Source organism: Lepisma saccharinum, chromosome 2, assembly GCF_977018435.1.
Source record: "Lepisma saccharinum chromosome 2, izLepSacc3.1, whole genome shotgun sequence".
In the NCBI taxonomy this organism is placed as follows: Eukaryota; Metazoa; Arthropoda; class Insecta; order Zygentoma; family Lepismatidae; genus Lepisma; species Lepisma saccharinum.
Window position 1 is genome coordinate 208743009 of NC_139230.1, and position 22270 is coordinate 208765278.

The 22270-nt window shown below is 38.8% G+C and overlaps 1 protein-coding gene across 1 annotated transcript in view; it reads left to right on the top strand.

Moving 5' to 3' along the window:
- LOC145984285 (uncharacterized) overlaps nt 1–22270 on the top strand; it is a 238021-nt gene that overhangs the window by 191802 nt on the left and 23949 nt on the right. The window contains exon 2 of the mRNA XM_083117924.1: nt 19197–19338. Coding sequence (XP_082974050.1) covers nt 19197–19338 — 142 coding nt within the window. The remainder of the gene's footprint in view (nt 1–19196; nt 19339–22270) is intronic.

Below are 22270 nucleotides of genomic sequence, written 5' to 3' on the forward strand. Positions count from 1 at the left end.
TGCAGATCGGTTTGCGAGTGTTTTCGGGCCAACGTGAAAACCGCAGAACATCGGATGAGGCAAATTCGTGATGGCCTCACTTCCATAGCCAAAGTTGAAATGACAGTGTTTGCCGGCAGAGCTCTGCAAAATGTGGACGAGCGGAGGGAAGGGGGTTGGGGGGGGGTGGCTTTGAGCATTAGGTGCATCGTCAACCGAACCCGCTAGTTACTTTGTTAAGGTATTTGGACAAAGTCGAGGTTGAAGAGATAATCACACTAATTCGTATTAATCGAGTTGAACGCTGAGCTGAAAATCGATAGTTCAGCATGAATTTCTCTCAGCAGCAGTTGTTTTAAAACCCATTCTTTTATGATACCGTCCCCCACCCAAACCTTGTCAGTTGAACCCTGGCGTTTTTTGTTGTGGTTTTCATCAATGTTGAGACCATTTATGGGCAGATCAGGAATAATAAATAGCCTGTACCGAGAGAGGATGGTAGTTTCCATTGCTCATTGCCTGCATCTCCCCAGGGACCCCCCTTTCTGCTGACGTCAGGAAACGGGGGATCAACACTGGTCACATCCTCGCCTAGACCCCTATCTGTCGTGTAATAATTTTCCTGGTCGATGGTGTGAAAGAAATTGGACCGCATTTATGCATGTAAGGCCCCTACTCGCCAGCTTGAGTTCTTGGAACATGGGGGAGGTGCCATCATGGACGAATAATGTCTCCTATTCAGTGTTACTAGCTATCGAAGCAGTAGAACGCTGCAGATGAATATTGAAGAGAGTAAAAGCTACAAATCTTATGCATGTGCAAATGATGGCACTCTTCTGTGAAAGTAAAACGCGAACGTAGTGATATTGTGATGTCCGTGACGTTATGCAGCATGTACTGGACTGCAAATATGTTCATATGGTAGATATCGGAACAAAACAGGGTTAATATCCCTTTGAATTTCTTGATACCGTACGGATAATATGCGCATTGCCTGTAACTAAAATTGCTGAGGTGAATAGGGAGAGGAGAGGATAGTTTCTTTGTCCTAAGCGTGGTGTCCTTATGATTGATTTACATCTATGCTGAGGAACCCCTGATGCGGGGCCCACCCCCCAACTCCATCATAATTTTGAGTTAACGTTGACTTCTGTACTTGTTAATTGTACTTTATAACCTAGGCTGGTCATAAAACTGTAAATACAGTCATAAGAAAATTACCATTTTTATTTAATCATTAATGATTTTCTTTTGGTAGACAAGCCAGATAAGGTAAAAACATGAGACAATACAAGATTGATTTTCGGGATAAGGTTTGACAGGAATATGCGTGTGTTGTTTCACCAAGTCCCTAACAACGGCATTCACCCGACTACATACTGCGATTTATGATTCTTATCTTCATCCGGGAAACATCTGTGGTATTTGTCATATTTTCTAATTCTAGTATGAAGTGAGGTTCTGAATGTACAGTAATATGGAGTATTTCTTGTCATTCATTTTAACCCGATTGCAGTGACGAAAATCTTTACTCAGTGTTCAGAATCAGATGAAAAGTTAAACCGTTGATATATCCATTATGTAGCCGTTTTGAACTGTTAGAACAAAAATAAATTTGTTTCAATAGGCAAAGCTACGTAAACCAAAAGGCGATTGGAAGTACAGACACTACAAAGTCGCAATCAGATCCGGTCGTCTCAAACTTCACGAATTCAACATGGCGATTCCATGCCACTAGTGTTGCCCACGAGACGAGACTTTGGCCTGTCTCGTCTCGTCCCGTGGGGAACACTACATTCCACTGTAATGTGCCTCTCGTTAGACTCGTACCGAATGCTATGTAACCTGAGCACGACAGAATATCAACTGTCAACACTGATAGTCTATTAATTTGTAGCGGTAAATGTGATGTGTTCGCGCGCGGACGAGACTTGCATGTCTGAGTGAATCCATCCAGCGACAGACGCGTCCCGACAAGGTGTTTGAAGATTGTCAACTGCCCTGGCAAGAAAATGCTCCCCGAACGTGTCGTGTACGTGAATTGGACAGACTGCAGCTGATGCAGGATTCATCATATATCTTTGAGAGGCGCAGAAGGATAGATGGAGTGCATGTTTAAAACGTTCAGGCTAGTTTTCTTTAAACTTTTGGAAGTTTCAGTATTTTTGTTACGATTTCGCATTTGAAAAACCCCTACATATCATAGTAATAGCACTACAGCATCATTGCCGTATATAAGAAGAGGGTTTAACGGGTCCAAACCCCTTCCACTGGTTTAGTAAAAATTTTGCATTAATTACATAATCACATTAATCATTTTATTATATTGCTTGGAAAAATTATGAATTTTTTATGGTTTATTTGTAATTGATGCCTGATGGTCACATATTCCTCCGTTACAATAATGTTATTTTCTTCAGTGTGTTTCAGAATTTGTTACAGAAAAAAATACTGTAATTGGCAATAATTAATTTTAATTAGTCTCAAAAAGTGAAAATTGAGACATATAGTTTTTTTTTAAAAGGTTGAAAATTGAAATATGAATTCGCTTCTACAATAAACATAATAATGAATAATGATGGTGATGTTAATGGGTGCACGGCACGTTGATATATTACAATGAGATTATTTAAAGGGAAATATATAAACTGTTGAATAATAAAAAATAGTAACCATTTTACAAATATAATAATTAACATAACGCAATAGTTATTACTATTATTTTTAACGGTCAATAACTATTTTGCTATTCTTGGCCTGCTGAAAGTTGAACCCATCCCATTATTTATCTGTATATACGACCTTGTACAATATACATCTTGGGGCAGAAATTTTCTTAATTTTTAGATATTTTAATAAATATTGTAGAACTGTGTGTGTGTAGGCTCATTTTGGTTGTTTTTTTGCGAAAAACTTGTCCATTTTTCTATTTCATCGGGGGCAAAAGACACATGGAAAGGGTTAAGAAGATTATACTTGACCAGACTGTTGATTTGAATGACCCAAATGTGACCTAGTTCTGAGAATACCTTCAGTTGCGATGATCTGACCAAGTGACCACGTTGGGCACCTACGAGCTACAAAATGTCAATGGGACAAGACAATAAATTATCACGTGTACCACTTTCGATTGGTGTTGAGAAAGGTTGTGGCGAGATAGTTGCATATAAAGTGGAGGAATCGTGGATGAAACAGAGCCAAGTCTAATCCTTTTAGTTTAAATATCAAGAGTGGGGTCAAAAAAAAAAAAGAGCAGAACTCAGCCTGGCTGGATTGATGCTATTTGTTAAAATGGAGCTCATATAGATCATTCAGCAGATGTCTTTGACGTTAACTTTCACTGGTAACATTTGAAGTCTAGTGCAGCTTTCACTGTCGCCGCGTCCCTTGAAGTAATTTCGCGCTTTGTCTGCAATGATTAATGCGACGAACAGTCCAGCTTAGTCCTCGATTCGTGAAGTGACTCAACACCTCGATGTGTACGCAGGTTTTGACACTGCGCCAAACAAAGCACTCCAGTGAAATTAGTGCATATGTGTGCGTGCGTGTTTGTTTGTACGGGGCGCGGAAGGAAAGACTGGATGTATATGTATGTATTGTACATACTCGTATGTATGTATATCAGGGTGGCTACTCGCCGGGAATTATGCGTGAATTATTGGCTCCGGGAATTATGCGTGAATTCTACTTGAATATAAATTATTTTCGTAAAATATTCTTGCTCGCTTTGCTCGCAATTCCTGCTTTTCTTAGTCTTATTATCAAGTTTATAACCATAGCTAGGAGGCGGCGGGAGCCGGCCCTGGGCGCCGAACTATCTAAATGAAAAATGTTCTAAAATTGATTGATTGATTTGTGGTTTTAAGTCCACTTTATGCACAGACAAGCTAATCGGGACTGGACCTACAGTTTGAAGTGGGATCCGAACTACTGTGCCGTCTGGAGAAAAAATAATTGAAATCGTTCGTTCGAACACAAATGCTTTAGCACAGACTTCTACCCCCGTTTTGCATAATTTACGAGGATAATAACGTCTTTGATAATACTACTACTACTACTACTAATAATAACAACAATGTTGGTCCCGGCGGGTGACTGTCCATTCATCAATTTCATCATATCACTCCTCCCCATCTTCGCAAATTAGCTAAACGTGCCACAAGAAGCGAAGTAAAATAAAAAAAAAATCAATAATAATAATAATAATAATAACACTATTATTATTATTTGTAGTATTAGTACGTTTATCCTGGCACTTTCTCCCCGCCCGCTCAGACAAAAATTCGTGGTTGCGTCTCTGTAAATAGAAACTCAGCACCTTAAATTAAATATTTTAATTATATTACGTATACCGTTTAATTGAATTATAATTTTTGGATGTTGGGATCACATAGACCCTTTATCTTATGAAGATATTGTGTGTGGATGTTGAGAGGCGGTAATACGTAAGGTTGAAATAGAAAATACATCTGCTTGAATTTTTGGAAAGTTCGCCTTGGAAACCGGGAATTATACTTGAATTTTATCATGGTCCTAGAGTAGCCCTGTATATGTAAGAGTTGAGCAATTTCGAACAGCATTTCTGAGCAGGGAAGGTGTATCGCAATAGCAGATACCATACAGATGTAATCTTCAGTTTGAGAATGATTACATTGGAATAAAAAGTATTAATTGATTTGCTTTATTTTAATTCGCTTTTTGTGCCACTTTTGGTTAATTTGCGAAGATTGGGATGAGTGATGATATGATGAAATTGATGAATGGAATCTCACAAACCTCCATGCCCATGCCGGGAATCGAACCCGGGACCCCTGAGTATTAAAAAGGATCATTATAAGGTTTTGGCTGAATTGATTTACCAATACCAGCCGATACTTTCTGGCATCTTGGTATTTCACGGGGTTCGCAAAAAATGCCGAACATTTTCATGTAAGTCTAATTATCCTGGAAATATTTTATTTTGCAACGGTTTTGCATTAAAACTGGGTTTTGTGATTACATAACATGTTTTCTAATATTCTGATGTAATTCTGGAATATTTTAAAGAAAAAGCCTTGGTAAATTGATGCATATAATTGGAGTAGAATACTTGCACACTAATATTGATCGATTTGTGAACAACTTTTAATGATTACAATTGTCAGGTATCTGTATCGGTGAGAATCTGTAAGAGTATCAAAGTGGTATCGATCGGTTCAAAGTGGTATCGGCTCAGCCATAATTATGATGCTATGATTACGAAACAAATTGTGTGTGTATGTGTGTTCATATTCCCTGTTACTGACATAAATTTTCTTTAATCTGGGTTAGGCGAAACTATAATTCCCGTTTCGCCTAAAATGGGGACCAGCTTATAAATCATCTCAACTTGCGCTGAGCGCATCGAGTCCCATCGCCGCTGTTTTCTGGCTTTCGACTCATCGTTTTCAGGTAGCTCCCCAATTGTCCTCAGCACAGAGATCGAACCTGGGACCGCTTGCACCAAAGGCGAGAGCGCTAATCATTCAACTACGCGGGAACTCACGAAGTATGGTAATACTTATGGATCACTAGTTAGGAGAGAAGACATCTGAATTGCCAATTACCATTGAACTAGAGTACCCTTCCTGCTTCATATTGAATACCTGTAGTGATCAGTTCGTCAGCATAAAATCAAGGATCGTGTGGCTTCCCACCTGCACCCCCCCCCCTGAGATTACACTGTAACGTTGAAGTTCTTAAGCACATGTCACTCAGTTATATACAAGCATGTAGTGTGGATATCCTTGAGCTTTTTTTGTGGTTGTGAAGTGTATTCAAAAATAATGTCCATTGCAACCGGTGAACAGGCAAGTCGAAGTAACCAAGATACGAATTTGAAGTTAAGACCTCGAGCAAGGTCTTTCATTCCAGCGTGTAATGAGCGTGTGAAGGTCGCGTTTTTTAGCAAATGCATTGCATGGTTCTCTATTTCATGACAAGCAATGCTAATAATTAGTTTCTTCGAACCTCCTCTTTCCCAAAGGAATTTGGGACTATTTCCGCAACGTTCATTGGAAATTTCATTGTAATATTAATTGAAATAATGGCACCCGCACTTTTGCAACAATTTAGTTCTTCTCACTATCTATCGAACATGTGGATTTCATTGATTACTTCAGTGATTTGTTTCAGCACTCATGCATTCAAAATATACGAACCCGATAATTTTCCCACGCACCCTCAACACCCCCACAAAACCCCATTGTATGGCCATCTTTGCGCTAAATTTACCCTCATACCTCTAAAAACGACCTTGCATCCCCACAAGGAAATTTATGGGCGGAACCCTGTACGAATACTTAACTTGACATAGAACTAATCTGTTAGCAGATTCAAATGTTAATCGAAGCATTATCTCCTTGTACTCTACTGCTGAACATATAGAGTAAGAAAATAAACATATTCCATTCCTGTATCGAAAGGTTTAACGATAGTAATATAAACAAATTTTCTTAGACTGCCCTTTCTCAAATAGAATGAGCCGGCCCCCGTGACTGAGTGGTTAGCACATCGCGCTACGACGCCAGGGGTCCCGGGTTCGAATCCTTGCCTGTGCATGTTTCCATTCATCAATTTCATCATATCATCACTTATCCCCATCTTCGCAAATTAGCCAAAAGTGGCACAAAAAGCGGAAGTAAAATAAAGCAAATCAATCAATGAAATATAATGAATTGAAAGTTAACACCAGTGTCAGATTTGAAACCGAAGATTTTTTAAAATAACAGTTCATATTCGTCTGCACGTCATTAATTAATTTCATCGACCTGCATTATTGTCCAGTTTTACAAAAAAATGTGCCCACTATTTAATAAAACACAGTAACCTTTCACGCAACTGAATTAACATTTATTAACTCATCCATACCACGATTGATTTTTCTTCGACGACTCTTCCCGCCGAAATTAGACGCCGCGTCCTCGTGTACACAGTTTGTAAATTTATTGATGTGTTAACGTAAAAGCCTTAACTCACGAGATCTAGAGAGAGGTCTTTGGAAAGAGCGATATGAGCACTTAAACGCTTTCTGAAAGTTTTTCGTTTCATCTCGTTATTTCCACAATAAATCAGGTGCTGCAATGGTGAACCGAAAACACTGTGTGAAATCCCGTCTGTTGAGCAGCTGCTTTTTCGCAGTCAATTATTTAGTGTGGAGGAATTTGGATTGAGGCCAGAAGCGAACGAAGGATACAGCGGTAAACAGTGACACAAGGAAGAAGTCAGAACAGGCACGAGGAATACAGAAGTTGCATTGTTACATAAATGTCTTCCCTCATCCGCTAAGAACACTACTGTGTCTATTGTTTCAGCTACATTGAAGTAAGGAACGCCGAACGACGGTTGTTCTTTTGGTATCAGAGATGTTCTGTTCCCGAGTAAGCGTTCAAAACTCTCCCATGCCAAGAATCTTCAGCGGACAGAACTTGTTTGTCTACATCTGCCATCGAGTGTTGATGAATCGAATACTCTTCAGTCATATTTGGCGTGCTTCTCAAATACTTATGAGTACCGCGTCACTCCTGCTGAAAAAGAAACTTAACTCTCTAGGCTAATCGGTATAGTGTTAGAGATCCGAGCCACGGGTACCCCGTTTATAATGGATCAGTACTCCATTTGACTAGTTGAAAACTAGGCTGTTAAGAGAGCTCCAGAAAAAATACAGTATGAATCTGAAAATAGTGTAGGGTTTTATTTATTTATATACGACTTTGTTTACATGGCTAAGTTAAGGCATTAATTCCTTCTCTTCCACTTAACCATTAATTTACAGTGGCCTTTTAATGTTTTACTAATACAATGAAAAATATAACAAGAGTAAAATTAAAAATAAAAACAATACAGTTTCTATACGTGGACACACGCATACACCTACAGAGAAAGCGAATTACGTGAGCTAAACACATTATGCATTGTTTTCTATGAATGTACATTTTGAATAAGTACGGTACATCATAAATATTCATGTTAGTGAATTTGAACTGAATATAAAGTTCTTCAGACTGGATCAGCCGCGCCGACCTCCGGAGCGGAGTGGTTAGCGCAGCCCGCCACGTCACTCAGGGTCCTGGGTTCGAATTCTGGCCTGGGCATGGGGGTGTTTTGTGAGTGTCCCTTCATCAGTTTCATCAAATCATCACTCATCCTCATCTTCGCCAAAAGTGGCAGAGAAGTAAAATAAACCAAACCAACCAATATATCAGTCTCCCTCCTGTTACAAGTGTTGCATGCACAATCGGGATCAACCGTAGTTGTATAGTTAAGATCATCCAAGCTGCACTCTGATCTTACTAATTCAAAGTGTTCTCACGATGCAAAATTTTGTTAGCTCGCGGTTGAGCGTCAATTGAACGTGAGAAGAGTAATCTATATTCAGCAAGAGTACCTAGCAGTTTGTGTATATAAATGCATTGCATTCCAGGTCGAGACGGTTGATCTCTATAAACCAACAAGCGTTGCTTTTGGGTTGCGTCCGACACACCTATCTTGGTAGAAAAACCAGCATACTGATAGTGCTTGCTGGCGGGATCAAATCCAAAGGCTGTAAAAACTGGTTGTGGTCGCAGTCTTGCTCCAACGATGAAATAATGGTTGATTACGACTGCAGGGTAACAGCATCACACTTTAAGCAGGTCTTTAAGTCTGGAAGACCTTTTGGCTATAAGTGTGAATGGCGTGCCGCTTTATGAAACGTTTAGGGTTAGGTTGAGGTGCCCTGCAAGAAAGAAAGAGCATCGTGAAGCTTTGTGGGGAAAAATTAAGACGCTCTTCTTGCTGGATTTAATCTGGAACATGGTTGGGCAAGTAAGTCATTTTCAATGCTTCAAGTTGGTATTTTTTTTTCTTCTTAATTCAGTTTCGAAATGCATTTTTGAAAGGGCTGTCGGTATCGGAATGTATCTGTTGGAATTTATCGATACCAGCCGATACTTTTCCAGCATTTTAATCTTTCACGGCTTCCACAAAAATGACGCGACACTTTCGCGGGATCTAATTATCCTGGGAATTATGGAAAATTCGAACTTTCTTTTTATTTTGCACAAGTTTTGTGTGAAAAGCTGAAATTTGTGAGAAGATAAGTGATTGAATATCCTGATATACTTCTTGAATATTTTAAAGCAAAAAATCTTGGCAAATTGATGTACACAATATGCGTGGAATATTTATGTACTAATAGAAATCAATATTTTAATTAACTTTTAATTATTATAATTTTCAAGCATCAGTATCGGTGAGATTATCGGCATCGGTATCTCTTGAAAGTGCTATCTGATCGGCCCTAATTTTTCAACTGTCTTAGTGGTAAGATTTCTAAGAACTGTGAATAAAGAAAAGCAACTAGCTGCCAGCAGAATAAATACTTTTAATTCTTCTAATTTCCTTGCAAGATTTGCATGTTGCACATTACTTTACACCTTCCGTGTGTAAATTGAATCAATATCCATTTAATTCGATGCATTAAAGCATAAAAACTTCCAATTTGTAGCACAGCCAATAGCTATTTTCAACCATTGCCGTGTTCAACGCGTTAAGTATGTTAAATAAAAATGCACTAGAGATTTTTTTTTTTAAAAAATGTTAATTCACTCTAACCACTCGTTTCACCATTATACATAGCACAAACGTAGCGTTTGAAACTGAAGATATGTATTGTAGGATGGTTACAGTCTTGGAAGTGTATTGAGCATTGTTGAGCAGGAAATATGTGATCTAAAGCAGCCGCAGTGATTTAAAAGAATTAAGTTACAAAAAATCACTACCATGATCTTACCCTAGATCTCACATCAGAAACATCCATCCCGTGAAGAACTTGAATTTGATTTTCCAAAATTCCTGTTCACATATATCCAACACACACCTATATATATATTTTTTTAAATGCAGTTGAGTGAAGTGTTCTTCTGTTTTAATAAATGAACTATATGGTGTTAATATTCAGTTGAAGCACCAACAGTTTGAGTAGAGTTTCCAGCCCTAGAAAATTCTGATTCACTAGAAAATGAAGTGAAATTTCGTTACGATATATCTTACCTGTTTAATAGTGCCACACATTAATACTATTGCTTATGTATTGCTTTTAAGGTAAGCAGCAAACAATGCATGAGTAATTGTGGGCAGATAATTTGGAAAAATCTTTGAACAGTGTGTCCTCAAGTCAATTCAAGTTGCAAACCTAGATCATCTCTTCAAGAGTCCCATCCACGCCTTATCCTCCAAGCAGAAGGGACTTTTTAGAATTTATCACGGGTTATTGCATTCCAATCTTTTCCATGTGCCATTGCCAACAACGTGAGAAGGCTAATCAAGGCCTTTCACACAGAGACCGAAGTTAAGTGATAGAGACCTGAGAATGTCACGAGCTTGCATGCTTTAGTCTGAACGCCTCGTGCATGTTTTGAATACAACTCGAGCGTGGTTTCTGTCCGTGGGTCATGCTTATCACTTACGTGGTTCAACAATAATTAATCCCTTCAGCTAAGCATAATTCCAGAACAATACAATGAACATATTGTCAGTGGCCAACTAGGGTGGGCCACTAATTTCAAGAAACCAATTTCAGTGTCGCGGTTCTCTTTCATAAAATACTCTTGCAAAATATGTGTACTTGTCTCCATGGCTAATTCATATTTTTAATCACTTAATGTGTGTATTCCGACAACTTCATTGGTGTCAAACCGTATATGAGTGATAAAATTGCAGTTTCCAATTAATTAACTTTTCTGGGGTTGCATAGCGATTTTTTTAATGTAAATTGTCAGTTTATATGAATCGATGTAGTAAGTTTCAAACATTTCAAAATAAGTATAATTTTCGATATTTCAGACTTAAGTATTCTGAAAGTGTGGTCCAAGCTACATACCTATGTAATGTGAAGTCTGGTGCATTATTCATCATGTCAAGACACTCGCGGTTTTCATCTTGGAACGAATAAATTCAAGTGTTCATTTTTTCTATTCAAACTTCTTATGTTAGCCTTCTCTGTCCCTAATTATGGGCTGGACTATACGTATTAATATTATTATTCTGACTCTGTATTAACGTCAATTCAACAAATCATGGGTAGGTAACTCATAACTCGTGCACGGGCGTTTTGGCCGACCTCTGTAGCGGAGTGGTTAGCACAACGCGCTACAACGCCAGGGGCATGTTTTTTTTTTGTGAGCGTCCCTTGATCAATTTCATCAAATCGTCGCGCTCAGCCAAAAGTAGCAGAAAAGCGACGCGAAATAACTAAAATCAAAATTAAATACATGGTCGTGTTAAGCACCCTCATAGATCGGAAACATCATCAAAACTTCGTGCTGAAAACAACCTGAATATTTCAAGCCTCGACTGGAATTATTATGGATAAAAACTAGCCATTTTAAAAAATGAGAATAGTACAAGTTTTAAAACACTACCGCTCGATATTGCAATATGAGGGGAATTGTTTTTGCACAAACGTACACCAACTTATTTCTAATGATAGTTTTCATAATGCAATATATCGGCATTAAACTTACCAGCAGTTTTTCTTTTTCTTCAAAGAACACAGACTCCTATTACAAAGCAATACTTAAGCCCCAATGCGGATAGAAACTTGACACTGTTTGAGTTTGTTTTTTAAGTCCACTTTATGCACAGAAAGGCTAGTCTGGACTGGACCGGACCTACACTTTTAAATGGGGTCCATTGGCACTATTTGTATGTGGTTCAGATCGTAAATCATACGTCTATTACGCAGAAAACATCCCAGATCGAAAATCGAATTTAAAATTACGTACTTGTAAGATAATGCGGAATTTATTACTGGTTAGAAACATGTTAAAATTTATTAACAAAAGCAGTGACTTAGCACAAATAATGAAGAGAGTTTGCACAGTTTGTGTCTCCACACAGAGAAAAGTAAATGCATTATTTGAAACAAACAAATGCATAAAATCTGTAGCTCAGACCAAACATTTAAGTCAATCATCAAAAAATATGCAGGAAGCTGCATCAAAACTCATCAAGTGATGCATTAAAGTGCATGTCGACTGAAAGAAATTTTCACTTGCATCACATGATGCACTTTGGTGTTTCTTTTACGATGTACAAAAAAATCACTGAAATGCATCAAATGGGAATCTGATTCTTCGCAGATGCCATAAAACACACTTTAGTGCATCAATCGACATGATGCATTTTGTTTTCTGTGTATAGTTGCCAGTGCCTCGTTAGCCTGCAGTTGGAGTTTCAAAGGTGGGTTGAGAAGAAGATAGATTGCTAGTTGTGGTCTTCAAAAAAAAAAAACACCCAGTGCTTTAGTAAGGAGATAACTCTTCACCCAGATATAGTGCATTCAGTTTGTAATTTACAGCGCGTTTCGTTGCTGACCCTATGGCACTTTTTTTGTCCCTAAATCACTGTCCAGCAGAAGGTGCAATTTCTTAGTTTCAACCGTGGCGGAAGTACGGAAAGCAAACTTTGCGCAGGACTGGTTTGGTTGGTACTCTTGATGGTGCGGCTGCTGTAGCAGTGAGTTGAGTGCACATAACTGGAAAGAAATGCGAACCGCGGGTCATTCGTCCTCGGTCAATAACCTCGACCTATTGACACGCACACTTCATGCGAGGCAATAATCACGGTTTCTCGAAGATCGTGCCGATCGAGGCGACGAATACATGAAATATAAAGGCTTTGTCAAGGAATGGCACGTTGCAGAACTTTTTCTTTTCTTTGTAGAACATGTTGGTCACTAACGATGACAGGAAATATCCACGCAGTTACTGGGTCAAGCAGTCAGCCATTTGTGGTGGTCTGACTTCACGATAGGTCGTGACTCTCTATTATTTTCCTTCTGATAAACCTGGTTGGTAATGGTTCCCTTCTTGTTTTAACAGTACTGTTGTAAATGACAATTGTCGGACAAGGTATGGACTAGAGCTGAATCGAGGAGTCGGGACGGACTTAACAACCCAGATATTTGTAATCAGAGGGTGGGTTATAAAATTTGAGCCCCTAGGCTATTCTTTGTTTTGGGCCCTGCCAACATTATTATTATTAACTTTTGTTACCATGCAGGCACGTATATAGAAATGTTTTTTTTGGGGGGGGGGTCCGAATCAAGTGTCGCAGGAATAATAATGTTTAAATTAAATTAAATCAAATTAATACTAATTACAATACATAAATTAATATATTATTATTACACGATTAGGTAAAAAGACTGGCTATAAAAATAGAGATATAACAGCGCATAGACGTAGCTTACCTTTAGTTAAGATCGGAATAATTTACATAAAAGCAAGTGCTCTGGCAATGAAATTAATGTCAAATAGATGAATAATTGAATATTTATCGAATAACAAAAATGATGTTACATGTAGTTGGAGAAAAGTAAGTTTCTGATTACTTAATTTTAGTGCTTGGTAAGTTTTTCGGGGGGTCCAGACCCCTGCACCCCTCCTAAATACGTTCTTCCTGTCCCTCAAAACAGTATAATCCCAATTTAATCCTTGTCTTCCAATACGTTAAGGAGGAAATTATACAAACAAATGCTAAACGAGTATATTTTCATTATTTAATTTTAGTACTTGATAAATCTTTCGGGGGGGGGGGCGGTCCGGACCCCCTGGACTCCCCTAAATACGTCCTTGTTACCATGGTACTTCACTTCCACTAATTGCATGCTCTGTATTATAATAACACTGGTAAACTTTAAAATGTAGACACATCTGATTAATAGTTATTCATTAAACTTCGATAACCCAATACATTTAAATTAAACAAGAGAACACTTTCCTTCTGGCTTTCATGGAAGCAAACTGATGCAGGACATGAGGATTCGCTGTGAAAGATGCCAAAAATAGTCTGCTATCCGACCCTGAATTTCTGAGGGCAGTTTTAATTATTTTTAGAACACTGGACGACCGCTTTCCACTAGCATTTGATGGTAAAACCTCATAGAAATTTTCAGAGCAATGTAAAGATTTGGGTAAAGCACTATTAAATGTCTTCCACGAATAAGTTTTAAATTGTCACCAGCCGAATTCACTTCATTCTTTGCTGGAATCAAGTGTAAATCCTTTAAAAATTCTTGGTCTTTTTCACTTCTGCCCCTTCTGCGTCTAATTTTTGTGCGGCCCCTAGGATATAGCTTAGGATAGCCTAGTAGTAAATCCCCCTGTTTGTAATTCATCATGGCAAATGAGATGTTCATATGGAGAGGTGAATGTTTGGCGATGGAACGTACTTAGTGCAAAAAGATTTGGAGTTGTCACCACTGGTTTTGAATGGCTTTTGGTGAGTTGTTCCGGATACTGTCCGAAGGAAAGATATTAATGGCTTGTTTCACTCGATTAAGCTGACGCGCCCGAAAGTGATGATTGCACAGGGTCTGAAATGAATGGATGCCAAATAGCAAGAGCCTAAATGTAAAAATATCAGACTGTCAGGAGGCCAAATTGAGAATTGTAACTGAGAAATTTCCGGTCTATAAAAAGCGTAAAAATGTTTCTGTACGAGTAACTTTATTTTCTAAAAGATTGATTATAGACGAGTTTCGCCCCCCAACCACCACCACAACCAATTTCCATACTCTTCTTGTATGCTAACGCATCCCCGTCTCCATCATTATTTTGCAACTTGAGACCCCTCTTTCACGTTTCGCCTAAGATATTCTGTTTATGGAAACATGCATGGCCACTCCTTCATTTTCATTCCACAACTAGCTCTTGTTAATTATTATTCGTCTCCGGCAGAATATAATAACTTGAGCCATTATGGCCTTGAAAGTGCACCAGGTCCATTATATTAGTCTCAAGATCGTGACAACACCTTCAGCGAAGGAACGAGGAAACGGCGTTGCATTTTATTTTACATACTCTCGTCACGGCTATTAGCTTTTAGCCCGTTATGTGAAGGAAGAATTGGTGCGGGTGCACGTTGGGTAGGCTGTTTTATGCTCTCTCCATATGGCCAATTCCTTGTAATGTAGTTACGCAAATTTAACATATTCAATTGGAATTTTAATCAACGTTGGCAAAGGAGTTGTGGTCTCACGGCAGCGGTTATTTTGCCAGTAGAGGTTCTAGTTTTATTTTTATTTTTTTATATAAAAATGGTGGCTAGCACTGTAATATGACCTTGCGATGAAAAGTATCGCATGTCCATGCCTTCAGCTGCAGCAACCTGAAGTTGTAGGGCATTGGTTTTGATTTGGTTGCAGTACAAAGAGCTCTCTGTGGTCAAACACACATCTGTAGAAGCGTACTATCCGATTCTCCATGCTCCCTTCGTTGGCCTTTGGTCGACGCCAGGGCAGCTGTTTTGAATTTTCCTCTCTTTTCGAGAAACCGCTTTTATATTCCAAAATCTGAAAAATTGCATGTACTTAGAATTCCTTCTAGAGCATTCAAGTGAATTTTCGCGTGGTTTGCTTTCGCTGTTGACTAGATATTCTCAATAGTTTCGTGTCTACGTAAGTCTATTACACTATTGATAATATATCTAGACAACAGCGAAGTCAAACCACGAGAAAATTTACTTGAATGCTCTAGAAATAATTCTAAGCATATGTAGTTTTTCAGATTTTGGAAGGAGAGGAAAATTTGAAAACAGCTAGCCTGGCGTCGGCCAAAGGTTCAGCTGAGTTTTAATAGTTCCGTGGCTACGTAAGTCTATTGATAATATTTAGACAACAACGAAAGCAAACCACGCGAAAATTCACTTGAATGCTCTAGAAGGAATTCCAAACATATGTAATTTTTCAGATTTTAGAATATCTTATCGGTTTTTCGAATGGAGAGGAAAATTCGAAAACAACTACCCTGGCATCGGCAAAGCTCCAGCCGCGCCTTAACTTTTGAATTTTCTGGAAGTTTTTGAACATTCTGACATCACACACCCCGTTACTCGTCCATAAGCTGAGCAGTGTGAACTACTGTATATAATTGTGAACGTTATACTACAAAAACATACCATATGGTGCCGTAAGGAAGTCTACATTGTATTTACCGTTTCTGGTTTGTGTACCTGCACCAAGCGCACGGTTTCCTTGTTCATCCGCAGATTACACGACCAATGGGTTTCCATTTGCTACAAGGGTGAAACTTATTAGTTTTCCTTTTTCGTTTCGGTAACAATCTGGGATTAATTACATGGAATTTGTTCATGAAGACGGCTTTTGTAAAGGTCCACGTAGGTCATGGCAGCCTTGCTTCTTCTCCTTCGTTGAACATGAAAGAATCTTCTTACTCCTCCTTGGCTCGCGAGTCCTCTAAAAGGCTTTCCATGTCCTCGGCGTTTTTAACACCACGGCAAGAACAATTGAGTACCTCCCTAGCGCGCACGCACACACACACACACGCATACGCACATACCTGTAAACGTGCGGCTAGGACCACTTTGTGAATATGTCAAATGACCCATCATGCCTACATCGGTTTAGCCAGACGGAATCAGTGTTGCAGCTGTCTTTCATGTTACACAAAAACAAAATAAGCTTCAGTGATGCCGTTGAAAAAGAAGAAAGAAACATTTCATAGATATATATTTTTTTTTTGCTATTTAAACGATTCCACAGAACACATGCATGTTATAATTTTGTGCATCCATTTCATCATCGTCGTCGTGATTAAACCTGAAATGCAGAAAAGCGATGTAAAAAGCAATAAAACGATTGGAATTCCTCATTAACTTAGAAATACTTCTGCCATCTGAATACCTCATTAGGTATAGGTATTAACGCTGTTCGCTTCTTTCTGTGTAATGTAAGGTACGGGAATTGAAAAAACTTAATTTCGTATGAATAAAAAAGCTGAGAAGCTACGCACACAAGAAACGCTAACTTCCGTAGTGAGTACCTCCTCCAGTGGTGGGCATGTGTTCCATTTGGTGCAAATGTAAATTTGCGTGTTCTCATAAATTGGAGCATACATTCGAGTGTGTGCATATATCGCCAGCTTTAAAAGAAATATATGCATAACGTCGGACTACTTGGCACTCCTAGAGAATTTCGTTCTACTTTGTTCTTCTTTTCTCTTTCTCTTTGCAGTCCATTTCCTTCCATATTTGTTTCTCACTTTCTTCTCTTCCCCTTTTCTCCTTTTTGTACATTTTCCTTCCTCCCATATACTCTTCGTGCTCTCTCTATTTTCAGTTTTTCTTTTCTGTTTGTTTCTCACCCCCCTTTCTTATTTTCTTCCTCTTTTTCTCTCTTTATTTCTACTCGCTATTTTTTCTGTCTTTCTTCTTATTTTCTTTCTCTTTCTGTTTCTCTCTTCCTTTCTCACTCTTCTTCACTTTCTTTCTCCGATTTGTTCCTGTTTCTCCCTTTGCCTTTCTCTTCCTCGCTCTTTCTTTTCTTTGTCCTCTCTTTCTCTCTCAGGTGTTATCTTCCTCTTTCTTTCTCTGTCATATTGAATCATGTTACACATCTACCATGCTGAGAGAAACTCGTACAAACTCGCGAACTAAAGTGGGCAGTCATTTGTTTTCTCCTTCGCTTGCGCCCGTCTTGCCTTATTTAGAATTTTCCTCCCTTGCTTCGATGCGTTGAAGAACGTCACACATTTTGGCGACGCAGGGGCAGGATTACACGACAAGCAGTTGATTGCATCGCCCATGTACTCTTACGGTTGAAAATTCGACGACAACTAACTTTCCTTCTCCCCCCCCCCCCCCCATTATCGATTCCCGTGCTTGTAATACCCAGAGCCTTCTCAATATCAGTACCTTATGTCCTACCTCCGTGGCCAGCGCATTACGGCGCCAGGGGTGGGTTCCGGGTTCAAATCCGGCGTGGGTGTTGTTTGTGAGTGTTCTTTCATCCTTATCTGTTCAAAGTCCTCCTCTACGCAATTATCCAAAAGTGGCAGAAAAGCGAAGTAAAATGAATCAATCAACCAGTATTTTAGAAAAAAGCTGGATGCATGAAATGTACTACATACACGCACGTGGTACAGATCATGAGACCAGGAATATAATCAGGTCAAATAAATTGTCCGTGCGCTTCGCATCTGCTAGTTATCTTCTGCAGTATAAAACCAGTCTCAAATTAAGTGCAAAAATTTAAATGAATTGTCCATTTTGTAGATACACAAATGCGTTAAGGCACGCTCGAATCATGGCTACGTCGCTGCTAAACTATTAAAAGAAAAAAGACTTAACGATGCGACGTTGCACGAAGAAGGGGCTATGTCGAATGTATTCTTCTCACCCTACGTGCCTTGATATGATTGGCTATAGAGCGGAGGACGTGTTAATCGCAACTAGTTTGGTGCGTCGGCCCTTGATTGGCCGGTTGGGTGGGAAGCAATTTTAATTTCGTAATTCGTCGTGCCGACAGTTTTACAGCCATCCTTTCTCGCAAACATGTAAAAGCTATCGGAACTTTTATCGAGACATAAATAAGTATTAAGAGGTCCTCATCATAAACGTCGTGTAAAGATTGTGGCGTGCAATGTGTTTTCCATCACGCACACAGAGAAGTATGTAAAATTGCTCAAGAGAGAGAGAGAGAGAGAGAGAGAGAGAGTGAGTGAGTCCTGGAAGAAACTCCACTTGTCCAGTTCCTTATCTGTTCAAAGTATTCCATGGAATACATAATCAGTTGCTCCATTGTTGTGCCGTCTGCGCGGGCAATGCGTTTTCAAGGTCAGCACATGTCATCCCGATGGAGGTCATACCAGGAGTGCCACCCTTCGTAAGTTCTCTAGATTTTCAACTTGACCCTTTGCAAGCACCATCCTTCGGTGCTCGGTGCTCCCTGCCATTCCAGCAGAGTGAGTTGGGCTAGTGATTAACGTTGTGGACTTGTTGGTTTGTAGATGATGATTCCTTAATAGTTAAAGCCCTTTGCCTCCACCTGGAAAGTCGACCTCCGTGACGGAGCACACCCCGTCACGACGCCTGGGGTCCCAGGTTCGAATCCCGTCCTTAGCATTGGTGTTCCTTTGTGAGTGTCTCTTCATCAATTTCTTTACATCACTCATCCTCATCTTCGCAATTAGCGAAAAGTGGAAGTAATATAATCCAAACCAATCAATCGAACCTGGAAATTAGTATCTCTCATTTCAAATTAGAAAGAAAAATCAAAAAGCCCATAACTTTGAAAGTCGATAACAGAACTAAATTTCAATCAAGTAGAATTAAAACAAATTAATTAATTTTCATAAATTAATAATAAAGTTATTACTGATTTCATGATTTTAATATTTATTTTTTCTTCTTTGCAGATTCAGGATAGACAACACAGATCATATAATAGATGTAAACAAAGGGAATATACCCTTTGAATACGATCAAGTTAATATAATCTGCCCCGTCTACATGCCTGGAACTCATGAAGAGGACGCAGAGAAGTACATTATCTACAACGTAAGTATTGTTGCTTAGTTTATAAAAGAGTGTAGTGTTGCCATCAATTTTAAGTTAACATATTTACATTAAGCAGGAATCGCCAAACCGTCAAGCGATACCAGTAGCTCACGGAAGTATTTTCAGTGACTAGTATGAATGGTTGGCTACACACACTGTAATTACTAGCTTCGTAGGACCCTTACATACGCATGGCTATTTGTTTTTAAAAGAGTTGGACTTGTGTTGACAAAAATTAATTGAAGTTTACTGCTGCATGGCATAATAACTGTTACTGTTATTTTGATGTCATTATGTAGATATTAGTAGGTGGGCCATGGTAGAAATTAGAAGGGGCCAGGGTGGACAGTAGGGAGCACCGAAAATCCATCTCGCCCGGGTGAAAATTTTATCTGAGCCGCCCCTGATTCCTGACAAGGGAATTGGAACTATTTCAGGATATTGGAATTGCGTGGATGAGATTCAAATGCAAAATTTCCTGACTGCAAGATTATTTGATTGAGTCAGTATGTAGAAGCATCCATCTTCAAGGCATCATGTACAATGTTATATTTGGGGAAAAGTACAAAATGTCTGTATTCAAATACTTTAAAGCAATTAATTACTCTGTGATGGCTGATTCATCACTGCTTACCATTTGTGGTAACTGGTGAACATCGGCTTTTTTAAAAAGCGGCGATCCTGTAGAATTAGATAAAGAGTGAGGTTGTTTTACAACTCTTGACAGTTGGAATAGACTGTCGACAGGCACGTATCTAGAAATACATTAAATTAAACAATTAAATTATTAAATTAAGTATTAATTATTAATTTATTAATATATATAATATAATTTATTAATATTGCATTTTTATTATTACATGAATTGAATACTTAAAAAGATGGTATAAGAAAATAAATATATCTGCATATATTTATTATCTATTTGCATGTCCATAAAATCGCCAAATTTGTGTAGAAACAAGGAAATTAATGTCAAGAATTGAATATTTATTGAATAATAAAAAAGGATGTTCCTGATTAATATTTTATGCATATTTTAATAAGTAGTGGTGTGCGTAAATCTTCTTTGGTACTGTCCTAGGAATCCAATTGCTATTATTGCATAATAATGTGGTCTATAAAATAAAGTTACAACCAAATTCAATTTTAAATGTATCTTACAAAACACTATCCAAAGCAGTATGATCCCAATGTAATAATCCTAGTCTTCCAAGCTCATAGGAAATAATCATTGATTATAGTACAACAAATGTTAATAAATACATTTTCACTGTTTTATTTTGGTAGTGATTGCTGCTACAACCTTTTCAAGCATTCACATTGCCTGGTAGCTTTTTGAGGTAGTAAATAATCTGTGCTGATTAGTTTGGGCTAGTTGGGTTGGGTTATCTTAGAAGAAAACTAATATCGTTGTAGCAGCAATACCGATTTTTATTTTAGTACTTGGAAAGTCTTTCTTGAGGGGTCCACTCCGGACCCCTTGGACCCCTTAAAAACGTCCTTGACTGTCGAATAGAGCCTGTGGTTTGATCGGAGATAATCAGTTCATCTGGTGGTTCATATGATTGAGTCCACGAGGTGATAGCTTGCAACAACAAAGCTGTAGAGAACGCTTCGGCCAGGGCAGATTCAAGAACTGTTGAAGCTTTCACTTGATAATCATATAAGCAAACGCATCTGGCTGGCATACTAGGTATATACAATTGAAATGTTGTAAGACTTTGTCAACAACCAAGAGCAAGCATGTGGTGTCGTGATACTTGTGTTATACCTAGGGGAATTTCAAATGCAAGACTCTGAAAGTAAATACTGGATGTCGGCATCTTAAGAACTTGCCACACCCGCCTTTTCGAATTAAGGGTTAAAATGATGGCTCTCCCCGCCACGTGCGTTCAGCGGGTCTTTTGGTAGACTTGCTACGGAGTGTCATGTTTATAAACACAGAGATGCCGTATAGAGGTCCAAGGCTGCCGATGCTTTTTTGTGTGCGTGAAATATAAAAAGCTTCCTTGCCTTGGCATCAGGGCGCCTCGTCTGACCCCAAAAACAACCGCAAACTGTCTAAATAGACGCCAAAGCAACATTGAATCCCCCAGCGCCTCTGCTGGCTGTTTGAAAGACGTCAGATAAAAATAATGTCCCTCATTAATTCAGAGTTAGGGGAGGATTCGCTTTCAGCCGAGCGAGGGGGTGGTGGGGAAGTGAATGCATTAGAACTCCAAATGGCTGTTCGACGAAAAGAATGAATGTATTTAGACGTAAGTACAAGTAGTTTCTTCAGACTCAACATGGCTGCCGTCCTTTGTGAAAAAACTGCAGGTTTTTTTGCTCGACTCGAGTGAAAAGGCATGCCGCCCGATCATTTAGTTCTGCATGGCATGTTCTGAGTTTCCCGGTGGGATTTAACACCGCTGTCTTACCTTGAGGTGTTAACACTTGTGCATGTTTTTACAATTTTGCGGAATTGCAACGGATTTTTATTAAAATTTTGTGTACAATACAAGATATGCTGCTTCATATGTAAAACTGAGATGCATTTTCGGACGTAATTACTGGTGTATGTATACTGGTTAGTTACAATAATTGATTGTTAAGTTCATTTTATGCACAGATAGGCTCATCGGAACTGGGCCTACAGTTTAGCCGAAATACTGGGGGTAATAGAACGAATTAATAAAATTGTAATAATAATGTGGAAACTTCGCACAGAACCAAAGATTTCTGGGTTTAACCCCCGGTGATGGTCACTGGACAAGGAACTATTGACCTGTTGCAGAAGTATAGGGCAGACCGACCTCTGTGGTGGAGTGGTTAGCACATCACGCTGACACGAGGAGTCCCTAGTTCGAATTGCAGATAAAACTGAGCACCACCTCCCAAAACAGTTTAAACTTTTCATTTATCCCCTTGTTTGTTACTTGATTCTCTA